Below are 24,444 nucleotides of genomic sequence, written 5' to 3'. Positions count from 1 at the left end.
TGGGATCCTACTTGTAGCCTCTAATAGAGGTGTGGCTGGGGCTGAAGCCAGAGGAAGTCTTGCCTAGGCTACAGGTCTAAGACTGTACTTGGGATGTCATTCATGGCTTCTCCAGAGCATTCAGTCTTCTCAACAGCATGGAGGCTTTGTCACAAGCACAGGCATTCTACATCATTGAGGCAGAAGTGGTAAGGCTTTTCCTTACCTAGCCTTGGGACTCATCATGCTATTCTACCATACTCTACTGGTTCTACTGGGCCAGCCTAGAACTCGTGTGAGCGAGGAAGACTCAGAGATGTGAATGTGGGAGGCTGAGATGGTAGGAGACAGCTACCGCAATGGCTATTTGCAGACACCTACTGTCAGGCATTCTTCTCGTCCTGGTGTTTGGCTGGTTGGCTTCTTGGGGTAGTGGGCACTGAGGGTTGATGTCTCTATGAGGCAGAGGGCAGGACATGGGAGCCACCTTCCCACTGCTGCCCCAGAGAGGTGTGTGTTGCTCTCCCTCCATGCTTCAGGAACAAAATGATGTTTCATAGTGTCTCATAGCGTCCCCTAAAGTTCCCCTAAAGTCCCCAATTATAAGAAAAGCTCCTACCACCCACATGCAGAGGACAAGCAGCCAACCCAAGGGAAACTTTGTAGTCTAAGTCTGGAGCGAAGACAATCTTCACCTATAACTCTGAGTCTCTGCCATCAATCGTCTATCACAAAGGCCGGCACTGTTCCTGTCTCAAACAGTCACTGAAGTCAGAAAGCAAGGAATGGAGTTGGATTTGTATCCAAATAGGAGACCGACTGCTCACCCCACAGTTGGCAAAACCTCCAGGGGCTGGCTACCAGGGATGTGAAGTAGATATTTCATTCTCTAAATATATAGCTTTCTTCAGCATTCTGGCCTTGGAAGGGAGGGTGTGGCTTCCTTACATTCCCCAGTTAAGGACCTGCCAGAAGCCCCTTTACTCAGGGACAGCTGAGAGCACAGCGTTCCTGCAGGTGGCACATAGGCTGCCCATGTGAACACGCGGCACGCTGCTTGTTGCGGGTGGAGGAACCTTCCAACCAAAGCAGCTCAGCAAGGTTTGCGGTTTCAAACTGTCTATTTGGAAATAACTTCAAGCTCACAGAAAAGTTGCGAAGACTGTCTAAACGCAGATTAGATCGTCCACTGCTAGCATTTTGTTACTTAGCATTTGTCTTACTGAGCATTTATGCACATTCCAAATCTGTATCTACACATATTTTTGTTTTTGATGGAACTGGAGTTTGAATTCCAAGCCTTGTACTTGGCTTTACCATTTGAATCACACCTCCAGTTCTGCTTTTTCTCCTGTGTGTATGCTAGTATTAGGACTTGAACTCAGGGCTTCATTCTTTTGCTTGGCTTTCTTGCTCACGGGGCTGGTGCTTTGCCAATTCAGCCCCAAATTTTAATGGTTATTTTTTCCCCCATTTGAAAGTAAGTTGCATGTATTATGGTTTACATTTCCTAAACATGAGAACATTTTTATTATGTGACTACAGACATCCAGGTCACAACATTTAACCTGAATATGACACTTTAATCTGCCTTCCATATTCCTATTTTGTCAATGGACCAATGATGTCCTTTATAACCTATGTGTCTGGACTCTAGGCATGTACCTTCGTGCCTGACTATATTCACGTTCTAGAAAGCGAGACCTGGACTTTCAAATACCTAGCCTGTGATGCAGATCAGTGTATGTGCTACAGTGCTTGGATTCAAATCTAGGTCTGTCTACAGCCACAGCACATGTGCTGGGGCGTGGGAGGGAATGCTTGGCACTGGCTTTTGAGGAAGATACTAGAACTTTTACAGGGACAAAGTCCCTTGCAGTCAGCCCAAGCTCAAGGCAGAGTGTTTTTGGGAAGAGACAGGCAGTCTGAAAAGGCAGCCAAGCTCTGGGGAGAGAAAAGGCTTCTGTTTCCTCTGCTTGCTATACAAACAGCACCAGTCCGCACACACTGCTGTGCTGTGCCAGAGAGAAACCCAAGTCCTGTACCTGTGGCCTTGCTGCACCACCCGGGGACAAGGGGGCTCTGTGTGGCCTGAAGAGGCCGGTGTGTGCAGCCTCATTACTCACTGCCAATAGGTCGTGTTACACACTCCTCACTTCTCTGGGGAGACAGGCCTGTCTCAAAGGATAAAAGGCCCCCATGTATAGACACTGCCCTTGACTGTCTGGCTGTCTGGCTGGTAGGAAGAGGAGGGAACAGGGAGGAGGCTGTCTTGTGACTTCCACAGTAGGTACCTGTCCTTGCATGGTGCCTCCTAATAGACCAATGGGCCTGTGTCCCGGGAGCAGCTTGGCCTCCTCCTCAGGGCAAGCCACAGCTCTTCCCCAGCCACTTCTGCAGCTGCCAGCCAGCAGAGCTGGTGACTACCTGCTCTGGCATCAGGCCCGGTCCAGGCAGCCAATGAAGGGAAGGAGAGTTGACATGACTCTGTAAGACTCAGGATCTTTCCCAGAATCTGGCAGCCACACAGATTTTTCCATAGGGCAGGAGAGTATGAGCGCCTGCTCCGTGCTGCTTCCCCAACAGCCTTAGCCATCCAGTACAAACATCTTCCTTCCCCCAGAGCCAATATGGTACCTTGTCTTGTTGTCCTGCAGAGGGTGGGACCTACCTTGGCATCTGGATGGGTGTGGCTGGGGGGCATTACTGTGCAAACTGTAATGGAAATAGCCAGCCCAGGAGGTGAAAGCAGCCAGCAGTCTGCCTTTAGGGGACACATGCTGGTCATACATACGTTGGTCCCACTGGCGTAAAGCGTGGAGAGCTGAGTGGTACTCACAGTATGGAGCTGGCAGGACTTCTCTGGGAGAGGAGGAGTACTACCCACATGCCAGGCAGTCACACATTCCTGTGTGTGCTCACATGCATACGTACATATGTACACATTTTCATAGATTACGTAACATGTACAGACTGGATTTCAAGTGCAGTGTGTGGCGCACAGGAGTCCTCAAACTACATCCACTGATCTCACTGCATCAAGCCTCATCTCCTCTGGGAGACAATCAACTTCCCTGCTGACAAGGTACCTGACTTTCCCCCCCGGCTTTTGCTTTGCCAGTCCTGGGGCTTGAACTCAGGGCCTGGACACTGTCCCTAAACTTCTTTTTGCTCAAGGCTAGCACTCTACCACTTGAGCCACAGCGCTACTTCCAGCCTTTTCTGTGTATGTGGTACTGAGGAATTGAACCCAGGGCTTCATGCATGCTAGACAAGCACTCTATCACTTAGCTACATTCCCAGCCCAGAGGACACTGACATTCTGACTGCTGACCGGCTCATTCTCAGAGCACAGCCAGCCCCCCACATTTAAAAGCCTGTTTCTTTCCCGGGGTACTCCTCTGCTAGCCCCTCTTTGCTTCCTCCCAGGCCCCCAGCCACAATCAGGTGCTATTTCTTCCACAAAGTCATTCCTGACTCTAGCTTCCAGAATTAATTTCCTCACCACTTACAGAATTAATTTCATCCACTGTTTCCTCTGCTTAGTGTTTTATTAAAATCAGTGATGGCAACGTGAAGTAGGTCATAAACCAATAATATTAAGCACCTACTATTTACCATGCAGGGGTGGGTGGGGCCAGAGAGGAATAGAGGGGGTATGGCTCTTCCCTCAGAGATGCCCACAGTCCTGACAAAGGGTAGGGAAAGCTGATCTTCAATACTGCCTGAGAACACAGACCCCCAAATCCACAGCTCTCACTCTGTCCTAGTCCTGGGGCAGACCGGGGCTTTGAGGGTCACACTGTAGTCTTACACCACTTGGCTGGCTCTTTGGATTGAGAGTGGCTAACTTCTCTGGGCTTAGAGCAACAACAGCCCATAGGGCTGTCCAAGCCTCACCTGACTCTGCTCCACATGGAGCTTTAGAGGTGGTATCATTAAAAAAAATTATTGTTATTATAAAGGTGATGTACAGAGGGGTTACATAAGTTACATAAGTCAGGTGAAGAGTACATTTCTTTGGGGGCAATGACACCGCTCTTAGGTGCTATCTTTCTCTGAAGGTGATGGAGCCAGTGACTGTGTTCACTTAAATCCCAGAAACTGGGAATCAAGAGGGAGAGAGAGAGAGAGCAGCAGCCCCTCCCTCCACAGCCCAGCCCTGTCCCTTCCTCACCCCCAAGTCCCTGCACTCATCAGCAAGGTATGCTAAGGGAGCACCCGGCACAAGCTGCGCTATCGGAGGAAAAAGCTGACAGTGGGGGCAGCAGCTGTTCTTTTTCTTTCCAGGCACCTGCAAGGGCATTTCAAAGTGAAAGGAACCTCAGCCTCCAGCAGGTGCTCAAATCCTGCCACAAGGCACAATGAGTGTCCACCCCACCCACAGTGGCTTTACTGGACCCTGCAATGGGCCTCACTTGGGCAGGGTGGCTGGAGCACTTCCTCAAACCTCCAGGAAGCAGAGGTCACAGGAAGAAAAGGGACTAGAAGTCCCAGGCAGAAGAGAAGGGCCTCAAGTAGGTGATCCCTTTCCAAGACCCCACAGCCTATGAATGGGCAAGGTCATGACAGAGGTAGAGAGCTCCCTGACCTCTCTGGCTTTCCCTGCACTGGCTTGGCTGGAGGACAAATGAAGGGCAAGCCTGCCAGAACTCATGCAACCAGGAGACTTCCTCTTGGCAGACCAAATTATTTCTGCCTAAGAAGCAACACATTTACCAACACTCGCCTGTTAGTCCCCCTCCTACCCACTCCCCCAACACACCAATCATTGTGCTGTCATTAATGGAGCCTGTACACAATAGCATGTGCACACATGCGTGTGTGATGCGTGGGGAGCGGGATCGCTCCCTCTCCCACGTAAACATGGGATTCATTTATTAAATGCCTCTCTGGCATTTCCTTTTTTTGCCTTCATCCTGCTTGTTTAATATTGCATTTGACATTCTCATTTTATAAATGGCAACAGAAGCAGAATGGATGGCTAAAATTAGCTTACGAGTGAGAATGATGCTACAAATAGGATCGTGAGCACAGAAGCCCAGTTAATTCCACCCACATTACCCACCCTCCCCCTGCTTTTGGGCTGGTTCCCCACTGAGCTTTCAGTCTTTGGGGATGAGGAAGAACAGCTGGAGGGAGGGGCAGCAAGCTCAATCACCAAGCCCAACCCAGCCTGGAGGAGTCGAGCACTGCAATCCAGAGCCCAAGAGGTCAATTCTGGCCTCTCATATCTTCTGCCCCTCACTCCTCAGAGGCTATTTTGAAGCTCTACCCCCAGAAGCTGAAACAGGGGCAGATCTGAGATCACAGCAGGTTTTGCTCTTATAGAAGTAGATGAGTTACTTGAAGGGTCTGGTTCAGCTTTCCGGGGATACTCCTGATCTGCTCCAGGGGATGTGTGCTTCCTCCTGTCTGGAACCACCTCTCGCCATAAGCACTCAATGCCCACTTCATACTACACTCCCTGATTAGGGACCTGGGACGCAGTACTGCCTGGTCCTGCATGGAACTCACATGCTGGCAAGGACCAGATTTTCTTAAGAATGCATACTTACTTAGTCAATCAAAATGATTCTAAGAGCTGGGTACAGGGGCATGCACTGGTCATCTCAGCTATCGGGGAAGTGGATATATAAAGGAGGATTACAGTCTAGGCTGATAGAGCAAAACCGTATCTTAAAAGCAACTAGAGCAAAATGGCTGCTCAAAAAATAACTAGAACAAAAAAAAAAAATGCTTAAGCAACAGAGTACCTATTTAGTTCAAACCCCAGATATCCCACAGGATGGTCTGTCTGACTCTGTCCAGGTTTTTATAGGAGGGGGAGCTAAGCATAGAAGGTGAGAAAGGAAGTATGAGGGCCTACACCAAGGACAATTTGAGGCACTCTCTGCCAGGAAGGCTTCTGGGCTTGACACTGCCTCCCTGACCTTTGTTTCAGTCTTCCCCTGCTCAGTGTTTGGGATCCCTGCTAAGAATGGGGCACTGATGCTCTTTATAGGCTGCTAGTCTGTTCAGGGTCTGAGGCACCGTCTTCTCTGCCTCAGCCTCATAAAAATGCTATTCAGTAGTAAACCTGGAAGATCGTGGGGCTAAAATCCTTTTCTTTAGGCTCAAGGAAACTAGCAGCACCCAAACTGTGCCTGCTCTCAGCAAGTTTGGGGTGGGGGTGGGGGGAAGTGGGGGAGACCATGGAAAACTGGCTTTCAGGCCAAATCCAGCTGGCTGTGTGTTTTTGTAAATGAGGTTTTATTTGAACACAGCCACGCCCACTCATTTACATATTGTCTGTGACTGTGTTTGGCTACAATGGTAGCATAGAATAACTCTGACAGCGACCATATGGCCCTCCAAGCCTCAAATATTTACTATCTAGCCCTTTACAGAAAAGCTTGGCCCCTGGCTTAACTCAAACAGAGGTCACTTGCTGTCACTGGTCACTTACTGTCATTGGGGAGGTTTTTTCAGAAGGGTTAATTCCTGCCAACTTCCCAGATTATATACTTGACCACAGAGCAGACAGGAGAAACCTCAAGGCCAAAAACTGAACCTCTGCTTCAGATAAACTGCAAAAGGCCTCTATCTACCATTCTGCGTCCCCATTTTGAAGAGGAGAAGCAGATGCAGACAGGTGTGGGATTCATTAATGGTCAGATAATGGGTATAACAGATAATGGGTCAGCTGTGGGTATAACTGGATTTCAAAACTCTTGGTGCCTCTAAATGACTCTGTAGGAGCCAGACAATGGTGATCACTCCTGTAATTCCAGCTATTGAGGAGGTTGAGATCTGAGGATCACGGTTTGACACCAGCATGGGCAAGAAAATCTATGAGACTCATTTCCAATTAACTAGCAAATAGCCAGAGTGGAGCTATGGCTCAAGTGGTAGTGTGCTAGCCTTGAGCTCCAGCTCCAGCACCAATACAATATAAATAAATAGATAAACACAAATGGCCAGTAGGTCATTTTCTTGTCACTCAGGAGGATCCAGGCCATCACTGGCTTCTTGTGTCTCACACTCGTCTATGACCCTCAGAGGCAAGGGCATGCTGGTTCAAAGCTGCGGCACGGGGATACCTGGTCTCCGTCTGACCATACAGGGAGTAGGGAGTGGTGCTGAGGGCCCTGGCTTGGCCTAGGGATCCAGCTGCCTGGCCCATCAGGCAGGGCTTGCCCCCACTCCACACTCTTCCCTGTCCCAGATACCTGCCTTCAGCTGCTGGATAGACGATTTATGAGCCAAGTTCCCACGTTATCCATCATTAGCAGTGATCCTTGCCTGGTGCTTCTCAGACTTTAATGTGCCCACAAATCACTGGGGATCTGTCAGCACACAGATCTGACTGCAGGGCCCTGAGACTCTGCATTCTCACTTGGCTCTCAGAGGCTCTCCCGCCTCGTAGGGCTAAGCCCAACACTGACCAGCAGCGTCCGTGCTTCCTTCCAACATGTGAGCCGCGCTGTACCCCAATTTGCTTAGTCATGTAAGTCTGATAACCTTAAAGGAGTAAGTAAAAGACTATATAAAAGAATCCTTTAGTAGTGCTTATATGAAGCAAATAAAAAACTCTTCCTTATGGTTGCTCATCAAGTCCATTCAGATTTTTCATGTATTATGCTTGACTGAGCTGGCAGCAAGGTAAATACACACATAGTTCTCCTAGCAGAGGGTTTAGGGAGTAGAGCAGCACAGAGTCACATCCCAGCTCTGCCACTAATGACTGGCCCACCACGGAGCTCCAGGGCCTGGGGAAATGGACTGGGACTCGCACAGAAGGCTGCGAGGAGGGAAACTTTGCATCACTTTGCAAAGTGTTAGTACAGCACCTGTAACCCCCAGTTCCTGTGTCCGACATCTAGGAAAAGGTTCTACCCAGCACGTCTCACACTGTACCCCAAATTCTCATCCAGTGAGGGTAGCTTTTCTTCCCTGGCATTATTTCAATGGTAGAGGCTAAACCAGGCCTCTGAGGAAACCCAGAGCTGGCTCTTTGTCAGTTTCTACCTCCCTGCAGCTGCCTGGCTCCTCAGGAGGCCGCGTGGAGGCCGGGCTCTGGCGACTAATCAGCAAGTGTCCCTGCTGTTCAGGGGCTGCTTCAATCAGGGGGACATGGTGGGGGGCATTATTAGCTGAACTTGCATGGGGCCTTGCAGAGTGGCCAGAGGGTCACGAGGCAGTTCCATGCCTGCTTTTGTGTGTTTGTGGATAAAGAGTCAAGTCTGCATTTCACCCTGGCTGGGGCTGAGTCTTAGCTCTTAAGGGTTGTACCCTGAGCTTGATTGGCAGACAGTTCTCTCCTCCCCCACACCCTGCTCACTGTACACCTGCTTCTCTTGGATCTGGTCTGTGACTGACTAAAACTCCTAACTGCACATTTGGCCCTTCTCCCTAGCCAGGAATGCGGCCAGGTGAGCTGTCTCCTCTGCCTTTCCCCTAGGAAGTCTAGGAACCAGATATCCTACATTAGGCCTCAGGCAGCAGTATTCCAATGTGGCCATAGAGGGGCTATAGGCCAGCCAAACATTCTTTCTTTTTCTTTGATGGTCTTGGGGCTTGAATTCTGGGCTTGGGCACTATCCCTGAGCTTCTTTTTGCTCAAACTTAGCACTTACCACTGAACCACAGTGCCACTTCTGGCACTGAGTAGTTTATTGGAGATAACTGTCTCATAGATTTTTTTTTTTTTTGCCCCAGTTAGCTCTGAACCTTAATTCTGAGATCTCAGCCTCGTGAGTAGCTAGAATTATAGTCGTGAGCCACCAGCGCCTGGATTAGACATTCTTTAAAGTCCCTTTTGATCTGCAGAAGAAGTATAGACTTGAGGGTTCAACTGAGAACTATCTCTGTGACTCTGGTGGTAAGACCTGTCTGTGAATATGAGAAAACGTTAGCCACATCCATGATGCTGGGCACTGCTATCTGCTGGCTCCTGCCAAAGCCCACAGAAATTGTGAGGGTTGGAGGAGACTGGCCTTTCTAGTCGCACTAACAGCTGCCTGGATGCCTGTCTGGTGATCTCAGAGTTGTTGGTCTTTCTAGTTCTCTCATTTGAATTCTGCCCATAGCATAGCTGAACTGCATTTTCGATTCAGGCTGCAGGCTCTGCTACCAAAAGTTTCACCCTTCTTCAGAGTGGAGGGAGCTGGCTGGAAAAAGAGGTTTCAAATACAATGGTGATGCAATAGTTGGCAAGAGCTAATGGTTATGAGCACATCCTGGGGCAGGCACTGTGCTTAGCCCTTTACTAAACGTCCAACAGCCCCGGGAGGTGGTTCAGCCCTGTTTAATTGGACCTCCTGTGACCTACCCCAGGTCCCCACCGAGGATGCTCTGAACTGTAGCCTTCAAAACTGGTGTGTCTAGGCTAGGAACCTAGACTGCTACCTTACCAAAGCTTAGCATCCTAACCCCTCTGCCCCCATCTTTTCCTCTTCTTTTCTTGCATTTTTTGCTTATCTCTTGAAGAACTAGGACCAGCCCTGGGTACAAAGGCAAATTGAAAGTCACACCAGAGTCACCAGAGACACCTACATGGTCATACTCAGCCTCCACCCAGGTGGAAGAGACGATCCCAATCAATGTTAAATGACTTGGGAAATGGCTGCCAACCTCTCTGCCTTCCAGCAGAGAGGAAACTGGAACGACCTCCATTCCTAAGTCACTTCCTCAAGTGACTTTCCAACCTAAGTTCAGACAGTTGTCTGTCTCGATGAATGTCCAGTAAGCTCACGGCCTATCTATGTTCCTTTGTTATCTAGGTAGTACTTCGGCAAGCTCCTGGCCTCAGTTTCCCCTCTGGTGAAGCCTGTCCCACCCATGTCTCATGCTTGTTTCTAAGCCATCAATAGTGAAGACCGAACACCCGCATCTGAAGCAGAGTAGAGAGTGGGGTCTTGCTTGCATCAGAACTCCCCCCAAGATCCAGTAAGTCCTAGCCTGCATTTCCCACTGCCTCTTCCAATCCCCACAAGGGCCCTGTGGCCTCTCTGGAGCCTGTCAATAGCATGCTCTGCCTAGGATAAACAAAGCATCTGGGTACTATGCTCATGTGTAAGTTCTCCATCTCTCTACTTTTAAAAATAGCAAGGAGAGAGAGAAAGAGAGAAGAGAGAGAGAGAGAGAGAGAACACCAACTAGAAGGCAATGGCATTTGGAGGACAGACAAAGCATACAAAGGACCTGCGTCATTCCCACACATTTATCTGCCTTATACTATTTTAATGTCTGCACGGATGCCTCCGACATACAGTATGCAAAAAAAAAAAGAGTATTTTCATTTCAGATGCATATGATGGCTAGGAACAATATGAACAATATTATTTTAGTGCCCTGGGAAAAAATTAGCAAGTCAAATATTGAATCAGGCCTGTAGCACCACATGCTAAGCAGATTGCTTTGATCTTATCCACACTAAAAGCTCTATTATTGAATTTAAAGTTGGTGAACACATATCAGACCAATATACAATGCACATCTGAATGCATGTTTCAGAAGCAAGGAATGTTTTGACAAAAGGGAGAAAATATCAAAGTCACAGCTGCGACTGAAACACAAATTTGCCTGTTCTCTTCTCTCAGCGCTGGAGGCTTTGCTGGCCAACCAAAATGTTTGTGCTCCAGAGGACCTGTGGATGGCTCCAAAACCACCTGCCAAGCTCTCTCTCTCTCTTTCCTAAAATTGACAATGAAGGGGTTTCTCACCCCCTATTCTACTTGACAGTGCTGAGGCACATGCCATATGTGGCATGGCGCCCTCTAGTGGCCACTTTCCAGGGAGGCTAACTTGGCTCCCCAGAATTCAATAAACATCCAATCTGCCTTCCTCTTGAGGTTGCTCTGGCGGGAAGCCAAACTTTAAAGGGTATAAGGAACCATCTGATCATGAGAGCAGAAAATACCACACTGATTGTATGGAGGTGTGTGTGTGTGCGTGTGCGTGTGTGTGTGTGTTGCTCATTACCCAAAAAAGAATTAGCTTGGTAAACTTCTTACCTAGAATATATTCCTCCAAGGCAAAAATATCTGAAACCAGGGGTCAAAAAATTATGACCCCTTGGGCTGGGAAGGTGGCTCAGTGGTAGAGTGCTTGCCTTGCATGCCTGAGGCCCTGGGTTCGATTCCTCAGCACCACATAAGCAAAAAAAAAGAAAAAAAAATACCGGAAGTGGCGCTGTGGCTCAAGTGGTATAGCGCTAGCCTTGAGCTGAAGAGCTGAGGGATAGTGCCCAGGCCCAGAGGTCAGGCCCCACTACCGGACAAAAAAAAAAAAAAAATTATGACCCCTCAAGCCACATTCAGACACTCTGGTCTGTTTCTGTTACATCTAAGAGTTAAAAATGTTTTTTTTTCTTTTCTAAAATATTTTTAAACAGTTGTAAAATACTTATTTTGTGGGCTAGCCATGTAGCACAATGGTAGTGTGCTTGCCTAACCCTACCCTACTCCAGCACCAAGGAAGTTTCAATTTTAGTGTCCACAAACACAGCTTCACTGAAACACTGCCCCATTAATTCATGTACCTATGGCCCCAACACCACAAGAGTAGTTATGATACCCATTCACAAAGCAGAAGCTACTTACCATTTGGCCTTTTAAAAAGAAATATGTTGGCACCTGTTCTAAGCAACTTCTTTCACAGCTGAACCCTGAGTCTAGTCTTCATGCCCACCCTTGCCCATAGCACCCAAGATGCTGGGGCTACAGTGATCTGCTAGACAGGTGTGTGCACACAGGGGAAGGGTTGCCCCTCCCGAGACTTACCATCTTATTATTGATTTCATGGAAATGGATCTCACAGACTTTCTCCACAACATCTTCATTCTCAAAAGTGACAAAGCCAAACCCTAAAGGAAAGAGGGAAGAGAGAAAACAGGAGAGAGGAGGGGTGAGTGTGGTTCTCACAGGCCAGCTCTGTCTTTTTGTGCAGAGGCTGCTGATCTTGGGGATAGGTAGGGGAGGCAGGTCCCTGGGATGGATGGCCTGGAGGTCCAGGGAATGTATTCCAATTTGTACATAGCACCCTTCACAGTGAGAAACTGTTAGCGATTTCACTCATAAGCAGTGAGCACTGTGTGGCTTACATTTGCCCCCAAGCAAACAAGAAATTTACTTGTCTGCTATTTACAAGGGTCAGACCCTTGTAGCTCTGCTGGAGGAGGCAGAAGGGTGAGCTAATGACAGCGAGGGGATTCACTGCTGAGCCACGCTGGCCCGTTCTGTGAGCTGGAAGGGCCAAAGCTCGGGTTGGCCTCCAGACGGAGGCAGTTATTTGTCCTTTTCTTCCTGAATTACTTCCTCTAATACCTCATCAGGACATCCTGAGGCCTGGAAGAAACTATTAAAAGTTGCAGGCCTCTGTTCTGCGCGGGCATCCTTTCTCTATTGCTGCTTCAAAAGCGCTGTGGATTTGAGGCAGTTTAAGACTGTGTGATACCCGCTGTCAGCCCGTCAGCTATGCACTGTATTTACTCGGCTGGAGACTGGCTTTGCTAGACAAGCTGCACTGAAGGATTCTGGCAGGCGACCGCTGCTCGGCATCCTGAGTACCTCTCTCCACCCTCCGGCCCCTTCCTTTCTTCTCTTCCCACCCCTGACAGCGCTGTCAGCATGCGGCCCCATCTGTGACCCCACTCGGTAATCACTGCGGTACCATGTGGCCCCACACACGGGGTATACCCCACCTCACATGGAACACTGCTGCCGGGTTAGCACTAACATGGGAGGGGACACAGGCAGAGGCACAGATGTGCTGAGGAGGCTAGGGCCTGGGTTCCAGTTCTGACCAGGCATCTATTTATAACCGGAGGAGTCACTCCCCAGCTCTGGGCTGGGCATTGTGTACCTGTAAATTAAGGTGGTATGAGGTTAGACACACCTCAGATCACAACCCAAATCAGCACTTTCAAGGCTCTCTGCTATGGGCTGAGTTTTGTTTCATCCCTTATCCTTAAGATTCCTATGTTGAAACCCTACCTCCCAGAGCCGTGGGGCTGTTAGGAAGAGGAACCTTTTGGTCATGAAGATGGAGCTCTTGTGCTTGGGAACAGTGCCCTTACAAAAAGCCACGAAGTAGCTTGTTTTGTCTCTCTCTCTGTGAAGTAAGGTTACAATAAGAAGGAGGCTCTCTGTAAGCCAGGAAGAACTGCCCACATTGATACCTTGATCTCTGACCTCTGACCTCGAGAACTATGAGAAACTTCTGCTGTTTATGAACCATGGTGTTTTGCTATGTAGCCTAAACCAACTAAAATACTCTTCTCCCCAAACACACAAACACAAAAGCCAGATATACCAAGTGGGAAGCCAAAAATATGAACGGCTGATCTGGTATGTTAGTTCTTCCTGTCAATGAGTGTCTACTTTGGGTCCCAGCAACCCAAGGTTAAGAGGGAATTTTTCAAACACCTCTGGCTCATAGATCCAACTCAGGAATACCAGGAGACCTCAGGAAATTGATATATGGAGCTTTTACATCATAGCATGGACAGGCTCTAGCAGAGTCTCTGGGAAAAGGTGGCCACTCCCTATTCCCAAACAACAGTAAAACAGAAGCCTAGGAACAGCACACAAACGTAGTCATGATCGGCAGTGTCTGTTGTTCATTACTATGTTCCCAGAATGCACAGCCCAGCTTGTTCAGACATGTAAGGCGGATATTAGACATTAAAGAAGACACAGGAGTATCTGCTTCAGGGGCTGAAACATTGGTGAGTTTCCCAATGTTACTTGGTAAAAGTTGGGTCTCTGAGGTCCAAAACAGACATGAGATGTGATGTATGAAATGAGCCTCTCCCCACCACAAAAAACCAGTCCACTAGTTTATATGCTGGTCCTCCTCCACCATGCTTCCTAATTCAGGTCCCTGGAGACAAAGCTACAGCACTGACTGCTCCCTCTCTTTGGGTGTCTCCTGGGCCCTTGGTCTCAACTGTTACTGCAGAGCTGGATGAGTGTCAAATCCAGAGACAGTGCCCAAGTATCTCTCTTGGGGCTTTAGTGCTTGCTTCTCCTTCGGGAGCATTTTAGGAGGCTGAGGGGGAGAGGCTTTTACACCATGCAGGTGGGCTATGCTCTGCTTTAAGCAGGGACCTGCATCACTTTGGTTCATCCCCTTCTTCCTGTCCATCCTCCTACAGAACAGACTCTACCTGGCCCTACAAGAAGGGATGAAGACCCACTGCTCTTTGAAATGTCCACTGGGAGGGGGTTCTAGAGGATCCAGAGAGGAAGAGGCCAGTGCCAACTTCAAGCAAGGCAGGGCTAGGGCTTGGTGGGTATCTTGAGATGAAGATGACCCTCCAGCACATACTACATATAAAGTAAATGGTTAAAGGAGCCCTTTCAGTACTTCTGAGATCTAAGCACCTTGCTAATAATACACCTCCATCACTGAGGTATGCCTCAAGACTGATTCAACCCCTCCTGCATTGACCAGTCCCAGCACTGGAGGACACAGAGATCAACAGACCTCTTCCTACAATTCACCCTCTTTAGCAATTTGTTCCCCAAACCTCTCTTTAGCAATTTGTTTCCCAAAAGGCTGAGTCAGGAGACCCCTCAGGGACAGTCCCACCCCACTGTAACTTTTCTAGCTGGTGGGTATTACTTGGGCCACTTATTTTGGGGTTCCCTATGCTAGTTATGATGAGTATAACAGGTCAAATAGAGACCTTCCAAATAGGTACCTGTGTCTAACTTCTGGAACTCAAGAACCTTATCTTATTTGGAAAAAAGGTTTCTGCCAATGTAATTAACATCAATGATCCTGAAGGAGATTGTGGTGGATGGATTTAGGGCATGCCCAGTAGCTAATGACGGTTGTGCTTATAAGAGAAGGAGACTAAGAGGGAGACTTCTCTTGAGGGGAGGGAGACTGAGGCACAGAGAAACACTTGAAGTGCATGAGGAAGGCCAGGGGAAGGCAGAGGTAGGCAGAGAACGGAGTGATGTCGCCATGTGTTGAATTCAGTGGGAGCAGCTCGATGTGCTGAAGGGGTAAGAATGACTGGCCCACAGAATTTTTTTTTAAGTCGTTCTGCGATTTGAACTCAGGGCCTTATGTTGCCCAAGGAGGTGCTCTATCAATTGAGCTATATCTCTAGCCCTTTTTGCTTCCCTCCCACCACTAGTCAGCCTGAACAAAGATCCTCCAATTTACATTTCTTGCATAGCTAAAATGACAGGCATATTCCATTGTACCCACAGTTTTACTGGTCAAGATGAGGTCCTGAGACATTTCTGCTCTGCTGGCATCAAACAATGATCTTCCTCATTTCAGACACACAAGTAGCTAGAATTATTACCATGCTTGGCCCCACAGAGCTTTTGCAGGGAACATAGTCCTGGCCTCCAGAACTGTGAGAGAATTGATTTCTATGCTTTTAAGCTACCAAATTTGTGGTAATTGGTTATGGCAGCCACAGGACGCTCATGCAGTGAGGTGACAGGTTTCGGCTGTGCCAGGCCTGCTGATTTGGCCAATCTAACTCCTTCTAGACCAAAGGCAGGAGTATGTGGGAGAATGATCAAAGCCTATGTTGGCTACTGCAAGGAAGACAAAGCCAGTTGTTATTGAAGGACACAGCTCTGAGAGACAGAGCATAGCTTGGTTCAGAGCCCCTTCGCAGCTAAGCATGTGTACTTGGTCCTGGAATGGAGGCCAGGGTGAGTCAAAGAGCCATAAGGCCAGGTTGGGAGCTCCCAGATACAAAAGCTGTGTTTCTGCAGCCACTCAACATCTTCATAGACTACTGTATAAATCACTGCTTGGACTCTAGGGTCCCTATACTTCAAGACCCTCTCAGACCCCATTTTTCCACTAAGCAGAGCTCAGAGACTAGAATTAAAATGCAGACTGCTACAGGGGAAGGGCAGGGCAGGTCTCCCTATGGTCTCTTCGCTAACCCTACAAGACTCAAAATGTGAGTACCACAAAAATTATTTTCCTGATGAAAGGAGATTGCCTACATGTCAAACCTGTGTACCTGGGATGCCTAGTTAACAACTGTTCCCTGTCAGGACTCATTTGCAGTATTTTAAAGATCTATATAATTTCAATATCTCTGCCGTTTGGCCTGAATAGAGGAAACAAACTTGCTTATGTGTAAAATATTTATTTATTCCATTTGGGGAAGCAAAGAAGCCATGAAACACTTAATTATCAATAAGCGTTATTCCTCAACATATAATCACTTTTCTCTCACAGGTGCATTATATCATTGCCAATCAATTAGCAACTCAGTGGCGAACAATCTCCAAACTGAGGAGCAAGAGACAAATACTAAGGTCTGAAGTTTTGTAGGGATGGAAGCTGGATAGACAATCCCTCTCTTGGGGCTGGGAAGTTGGCTCAGTGGTAGAGTGCTTGCCTTGCATGCCTGAGGCCCTGGGTTCGATTCCTCAGCACCACATAAGCAAAAAGAAAAAAAAAGCTGGAAGTGGTGCTGTGACTCAAGTGGTAGAGCGCTAGCCTTGAGCTGAAGAGCTGAGGGACAGCGCCCAGGCCTAGAGTTCAGGCCCCACATCTGGACCCCAAAAAAGAAAATTCCTCTCTTAGCACTGTAGTGTTCTCTCTCTCTTTCTCCTGCTTCCCTCCCTCCCCCCCTTCTCTCTCTTTCTCTCTTCCCCACCCCCATCCCCACGCCATCCTGGGACTTAAACTCAGGGCCTGGACACTGTTCCTGAGCTTTTGGTGTGTTTGTGAGCCAATGGTGTAGGTGTGTGTGTTGGCAGTGGGGCTTGAACTCTGGGCCTCAGTGCTATCCCTGAGCTCTTCAGCTCAAGGTTAGCGCTCTGCCACTTAAACCACAGTGCCACTTCCGGTGTTCTGGTGGTTAATTGGAAATGAGTCTCACAGACTTTCCTGCCTGGGCTGGCTTTGAATCATGATCCTCAGATCTCAGCCTCCTGAGTAGCTAGTATTACAGGCATGAGCCACTAGTGCCCAGCTGTTCCTGAGCTTTTGTGCTCAAGGCTAGTACTCTACACTTGAGCCACAGCTCCATTTCTGGCTTTTTGGTGGTTAACTGGAGAGTCTTACAGACTTTCCTGCCCAGGCTGGCAGTTCTCAGATCTCAGCCTCTTAAGTAGCTAGGATTACAGACATGAGCTCATTTTTCTTTTTTGAAATAAAAATTTAAGGTAGTAAAATGTACTTATCATAAAATTAGCCATCTTAATCATTTTTAAGCAAAAAGGACACTTACGAGGTTGTACAGCCATTACCACCACCCATCTCTAGAACTTTTTCATAATCCCAAATGACACTCTGTAAGCACTGAACAGTAGTCTCCATTGCTCTTTCCAGAACCTCTACTACCGTGTCTCTTTGAATCTGCCTGTTCTAGACACCTTACCTCTATCATTTGTCCTTTTCTGTCTTGCTTCTGTTAATGTTTACAAGGCACTCTAGTCTTTTGAATAATCTGTTATATGTACAGACTGTATCTGCTATATATAAGTCACACCCTGTTTTTCCCCAAACCAATTAGAAATGGTATCTCATGAAGGCCTAGCATGGGAGCTAAGTAAAAGAAACACACAGTTAACCTTGCTCAAAAGCAAAGGTCAAATAATGAGCTATGTGCCTTTGGAGCATCCCTTGGCCTCTCTGGGCCTCTCATAATAGGCAAGACTTGTGGGTAGGAGGTTGCCCACTCTGGTCCCAACTAGGGCAAGGCCTGTGATCCATGGTAAATGTATGAGGGCTCATACGCCACCGGGACCCTCTGGGGAGCTCCTGCTCTGTTTCTCACCTCCTTAGAGACCTCCTCCCATAGGTGTTTCAACTTACTGAAGTCACCATTAAGAAAGGAGAGGAACAGGGAGCTGGTGTCTCATGCCTGTATAATCATAGTTACTCAGTAGGCTAAGATGTAAGGATTGTGCTTCGAAGCCAGCCGGGTCAGGGAAGTCCATGAGGCTCATCTCTAATTAACTAACATCTCTACTAACTAACTAACCCTAACTAACAAGCAAAACGCTGGAAGTGGAGCTCAGGGACAACACCTAGACCCTGAGTTTAAGCCCGAGGACCAGTACCAAAAAAGAATGGAGAGCCACAGGAACTCTTCAGGGAAGTCGAGGTCCCAAGGACCTTATTTGAAAGGCTGAAACACAGACTAATTTACCAAAGAAATCCTTTCATCTGTCATCAGCAAAATAGCACCTACTCAGCCTTCTTTGAAACCTCCTACCTTAGCTGCATATCCCATACTTCTGAAAGGTCCTAGGAAACAAGGGTTAACTCCATAAACAAAAGGATTTCAAGTTAGAAATACGTAGCATGGCAGATGACAGGGTGCATTTAGAAGTGAAACTCTAGAATTCTCTTGAATGAAGCTATTTATGGAAACTAATAAGTAAGTTCTATTTAAGAGGTAAGCATTTAACAGGCAAACCTTTTTCCTTTTCCCTGTTTTATTCAAATGAACACAACTGAATATTCATCAGAATAATACAAGGCTATAAAAAAAAAAATCGAAGCCTGGGCACTAGTGGCTTATATCTGTAATCCTAGCTACTCAGGAAGCCAAGATCTGAGGATAGTTTGAAGTCAGACTAGGCAAGAAAGTCCATGAGACTCTTATTTCCAATTAATCACCAGAAAACCGGAAATGGAGCTGTGGCTTAAAGTGGTAGAGTGCTAGCCTTGAGTGAAAAGCTTAGGGGCAGCACCCACGCCCTGAGTTCAAGCCCCAGGACTGACCAAAAAAAGAATGGAAATCTGAAAACAAGATACCTCAAAATTAAAATGACTTGCTCCAAAAACCACGGAGGAATATCAGTGTGTGTGGGAATAGGAAGAGCTTCCTCCTCGCCTTAAAAATCATTCTTATCATATAGGTCAATGAACACTAATAGGTGATCACGTAGGGCTTAAAGCATTATCTGTGGAAATCGATGAGAAGCATGACTTAACACAGTTGGTTAATGGAGAAAAAAAGTGAAGGTGATAACCCTTAGACTGTCAAATTTATTCAGAGTATCCCATGAGGAATTTAAAGGTATGTCTAGGCAAGAATATTTATCCCTTGTACAATTTCCCTCCCTTGCTAAATAACCCACTGCTAGGGAAAGCATCATATCCATAGGTTGCTTCCAGCAGATATACAAAATCCCTTGGGCATAAGCATGGGGAGAACTTTCTAGTTTGAAAATGTTTCTTGCTAGGAATTGGTGGTTCACAGTTCCAAACAAGCTTAGTCAGGAAAGCCTTTGAGTCTCATATCTCTAATTAACCAGCAGGAAGCCAGAAGTGGATACTGGCTCAAGTGGGAGATCTCCAGCCTTGAGTGCAAAGCCCAGAGTTCAAGCCCCAGAACTGGCATTAAAAAAAAAATTCTCTATCTCATCCTACCTTGTCTCCAAGATGACCTGCTAGAGAAGGGCAGCTCCAGCAGAGCCACTGTGCTCAGCTGCACGACTACATATTTAAGTGACTTGTCTGTCCATTCTGAGTGGGAGCTCAACCAGGAGCAGGATGTTTTGGATCTTTGTTCAAAGATGGATTTGGTGGCCATCTGACATGCAAGGGGAGCAGAGCTGAGCTGGGGCCAGGAGGCATGGTCCACAAGCTTCATAAAAAGTTTAGCATCATTTCATCTCTAGCTGCCCCTCCTTATCCCCAACCCATAATATTCCTGGGCCACTTCTGTGGGACATAATGGATATATCTGATCAGCTGTCCCATGATCCTAAATGCAGTGCACACAAGAGCTTAGTGGGTTGGGAGTGGCTCCACCAGCCCTAAGACAGACACAATTCAGAAGATCAGTGGTTCCAAGAAAACAAAAACAAATCAAGCTGCCTTTCCAAAAGAAAGAACATTTCTGATTATTGGTTGCCACTTGGAAACACTCCCTGCACGACACCCTGACTTAGTAAAACTCCAGTCCAGGTAGGGTATGCTGGGCATTTCCAGACCTTACGCACCAAACATTAGAGTGGGGCATCAGCGAGGTGGGTCTACTTTCACATCCAAATGCTAATGTGAACTCCGTCAGACAGGAAAGTCACTTCCTACTAGCCAGGGATTGGATTTCTCCAGTTACATCTCATGTCTGGCATCGAGTGGTTATTTATGATCAGTCTGCATTCTGCATAGCGATGTCAAAAGGTGCAAGCTTATCTGTACTTGTTGAGCAGCCTTTCAATTCCATCTTCAGGTTGACCACCCTATGGAGTGGGGAGGACTATTTAATTCCCACTTTACAGGTGAAGGAAGAGGCCCAGGTAGGACCCAATGTTCTCTCCAGTGCAGCTTACTTTTTGCCCATAAGGTAGACTGTCTTAAATTTCTGAATTCAAAACTTACCCTACAACTTGGCTCCAGAACCCTGCCCCATCATGTTTCCAGGCCAGAGCCTCTACTAGAAGGCAAGAGCTGCACATGCTCATAACACAAGCAGGAGAGTAGGAGAGTGAGGAGCACTTAAGTTCTGTAACTCTCCCTGATTCTCCTAATAAAGGCAAGACAGGGGGTTCTGAGGGTATTCAGAGGTACACAACAAGGAGAGCTTCAACACAGAAAAACAACAAATAGTCAAACTCAGAATGGGGCCCATGGTGAGTAACTGACCGAAGACCTGTCCCCAAACAGGGCTAGATTAAACAAGTGTGATGCTTGAGACTTTCTGTCAACAAACCTCCCGCTACCCTGGAGGACAAACTGAAAAGCATTTCCTTCTTCCTCCTCTTCCTTCTTTTTCTTCTTCCAACAGACTGTCATTCCTTACAGTCCTGAAGTTTCAAAGCCCATGATCAAGGAATTGGCAGTTTTCTTTTCCCAAACCTCTCTCCTTAGCCTGCAAACGACCAATTTCTGTGTCCTCACATCCCCAGTCCCTCTCAATCGCTGTGTGTGTCTGCTTCTGGTCTCATAAGGATATCAGTCCTGTTGGTTTAAGAACCTGATTAGGCATTATTACCTCTTTAAAGAAAATCTAATATATGCTAGGTGCTGGTGGCTCATGCCTGTAATCCTAGCTACTCAGGAAGCTGAGATCTGAGGATCTTGGTTCAAAAAGCCAGCCTGGGCAAGGAAAGTCTATGAGAGAGTAATCTTCAATTAACCGCAAAAAAAGCCAGATGTGGAACTGTGGCTCAAGTGGTAGAGCACCAGCCTTGAGTAAAACAGCTATGAGACAGAATCTAGACCTTGACTTCAAGTACTGGCATGTGCATATGTGCACCCCTTCACCCTCCCAAACAACAACAACAACAAAAAAATTAATATAGTCATCTGGGAACTTACAGCTTTGATATAAGAAGCATTTGCTTCTCTGGCCTTCTTAAGAATGAACAATAGGCCAGGCACAGTGATTCAACCTAGGGACCGAAACAAAGCTGCTCAGAAGAAATGCTTCCAGGCCAGGAGGCTGGTGGAGGCAGGGACTGTCCACCACTATGCTCTCCATGTCTCCAAACCAGTCTGTGGGGCCTGGGGGATAGCAGCACCTCTAAGCAGTCCCTTCCCTCCCCCATTCCTCCTTCCTTTCTGCTTAGAGACAACAAGAGGCCTGCTTCCTACCAAGTCCTGCCTCCCTGCTGGGCCTGCTTCAGGGTGGTGTCGCTGCCTTCCACAGCGGCATCCTTCACGCACCTGCTTCCTCATTTACACCAGTAGTTGGCAGCTGGTTGCTGTAAACTATAATAAAATGCCTTTCCAAAAAAATGAAGGAATGTGACCAGACACGCCAGACATCATGATATTAAAGCCGTGTCAATTAATTTCTCCCCCTGCTTGATAAACGAGCCCCATTCCATCTCTTAATAATGAGGAGAGAAACAAGAAAAGTTGACACTTAGTTTAATTTATTTTCTCAACTTGCCTGGTCATATTTCTTTCTGCCTTGCAGAGCTGGCTGGGGCTGTGGGAATTACAAGTGGCTCTGGCACAGGCGAGGCGGTGATGGGTGTGAATCCACATGGGCCTCCTTTATTCCTGCACACCACTTCATCAGGAGGGGACAGTGACTTAGTGAGCCAGCTCGCACCTGCGCCTCTCCAGCTTCCCCGGCCCCCGAAGGGGCCAGTGGGGGAGGCCAGGGTTCTCAGGTGTGTAAAAGACCAGAGTGCAGAAATGGCACTATGATATTTCCAATCTAGTTCTGTGAACTGCACAAGACTGAATTCCCTAAATGAGCATTAAGCTACGTGGGTGGCATGTGGCAGAGGGGAGCCAATTTCTCACTAGAAAGGTTCTTTCCTTTCCTTTTAGCTGGAGGATAAACCCTCTGAAAGTCACACAACCACTGTGAGCCAGCAAGTATCTCATGAGGATTTAGTTGTGAGTCATTTTTTTTTTTTCATTCAGTCACAATAACTTCATTGAAGGGCACTCCTGAGCCACATACCAACTTCCAGATGAAGGTGAGGTGGGCTCCTAATCAGGTTTGGGGACAGAGTCCTGAGGCAAAGGCACAGTCTTCTGGTGGGGAGGAGAACCTGCAGAACCTTGGGGTGGCCCAGGAATCAATATTTTTACCCAGATCTTTGGTAATCTGGTTGCCTGCATGCCTGACTCTACCCTGTGTTTCCTAATTCAATATAAGCCAAGCAGATAGATCATGCGGCCCAAGAGATTCAGAACTTTCCACAAGAAGAGTTGTCAAGATTTCTCGACCACAATGCAGAAAACTAAAGCTGGTTTTGAGATGCCTCTGACAGGCGTCTCCTGGGTAGCCTGGATGCAAAGCAGATTCAGAGTACCAGAGGCAGTGGCCAAGAGGCAGTGGCCAACCTGCTGCCTCCCAGGCTCAGAAACCTGTTCAGACAAAAGTGTAAAGGACAGAATCTGCTTCCACACCCAGAGGTATTCACAGTTTGCCCAAATCCAATCCCAAGCAATGACATTCTACTTTAGAATTTCAAGTAGGCATTTAGATGCTAGGAAATACTAATTGTTTTAAATTGGTTGGGGCACCTCCTAGTGCTTGTGAAACTCAAGCATACAAAGAGCTTCGAGTGTAAGAATAAGGATGGGGGGACCCTCAATAATCACCCAGAAAAGAGGCAGGGGGAGTTCAAAGGAAAAGAGAGTCCAAAGGGGCAAAAGGAGAGAGGGAAAGAGACCTCTAACCACCCCTAAACCAGTTTTCCGAGAGAGGACTCTGCCATGAATACTGATGGTGTGATTTGAAAGTGCCTGCGGCTGCCAGGAAAGGGTGTCTCATCTCAGACTCTTGTTAACTGAGAGCGAAGAGGCACCTGTGGTCCAGGCCAGACAACCCCAACCTCATTTAATTCTGAGTGCGCTCCATGGCAGCGATGCTGTGAATGACACTTGTCAGGGCGGCGGATTAGTTCACAAACCTATTTTTTTGTGCGTGGTGTTCCATCTTGGTCAGGAAAATAGTCAGTTCTTGGCGAGAGAGACACATATTACTGCTGTTAAGTGCCAATATAAACTCTGGAACGCAGTGGTAAATTCACCAAATTAAATCGCTAGACAACTGGCTGGGGTCAGGACCCCGGCAGAAGGTGCCAGGACTACAGCATGCGCCCAGTGGGGTGGAGGAGGCTGAGGTTGTGCGTGCAGCTGGAGAAAGGGCACCAGGACACACTGCCTCTGCATCTGCTTTGGGAACCACAGAGTCTGGGCTGGCTTCAGCCCGTTCCGTGTGCAGGACAGGGCCTTCAATGTCTTTTCATTCTCAGGGCTTTCTGGGCTCAGGAGAGATAGAACACTGGGCTGGAAGCCTTTAAGAAGAAGAGTATGTTTGGGTGAGTACCCCAGCTAGGAACCCCCAAAATGGGTTTCATATGTCACTTTTCTGACATTAATTCTTCCAATCATCTTGGAAGGTCAAGAGGTAGTCTACCTAATGCCCTCTCCAAGGTGGAGTGCAAATGGGCTTGGACTTTGGAATCAAATAGATATGAGCATGGATGCTCAGTATTCTCCTCTGGGAGACAGATCCATCTCACTGGTTGGGAGGACTACTTGATGACACTCTCTCTACCTGTGAGGGGCTAGTCACCCTTCACACCAATCAGATTTAATTGTTAGGACCTCTCTTCTGCACCAAACCCCATTTTCACTTTGCCCCAAACACCTGACATGTCTGTCTGGGTATAGAAAGCTATAGCTGGCATACTTTACCAGCTATCCCAGTGAGCTACCAGTGAGTCTGTGAGCTATCACAGACTCAGGACCAGTATAAATCATGAGGTCAATTCCTAGACCATCTTGTTAACTTAAAAGACCCCACTGTGCATTAACTTATGCTAAAGAAAAATCCAGTTGGGCATCAGTGGTTCATGACTGAAATCCTAGCTATTCAGGAAGCTGGTATTTCAGGATTAAAGCTTAAAGCTAGCCCAGGCAGGAAAGTCTGTGATACCCTTATCTCCAATTGATCACTAAAAATCGGGAAGTGAAAGTACGGCTCAATTGGTAGAGTGCTAACTTTGGGTGAAAAGTTAAGGAAAGTACCCAGGCCCTGAGTTCAAGCCCCAG

The 24,444-nt window shown here is 47.5% G+C and overlaps 1 protein-coding gene across 6 annotated transcripts in view; it reads right to left on the bottom strand.

Moving 5' to 3' along the window:
* The window catches only part of Msi2 (musashi RNA binding protein 2), a 369,453-nt gene that overhangs the window by 52,167 nt on the left and 292,842 nt on the right, over positions 1–24,444 (bottom strand). For all 6 annotated transcript variants that reach the window (XM_042670695.1, XM_042670704.1, XM_042670685.1 and 3 more), the window contains exon 8: positions 11,745–11,827. In XM_042670695.1, coding sequence (XP_042526629.1) covers positions 11,745–11,827 — 83 coding nt within the window. The remainder of the gene's footprint in view (positions 1–11,744; positions 11,828–24,444) is intronic.

Source organism: Dipodomys spectabilis, unplaced genomic scaffold, assembly GCF_019054845.1.
Source record: "Dipodomys spectabilis isolate Male_0828 unplaced genomic scaffold, ASM1905484v1 ptg000018l, whole genome shotgun sequence".
Classification (NCBI taxonomy): Eukaryota; Metazoa; Chordata; class Mammalia; order Rodentia; family Heteromyidae; genus Dipodomys; species Dipodomys spectabilis.
Note: the sequence above shows the minus strand (reverse complement) of the source record. Positions and strands in the feature narration are given on the sequence as shown.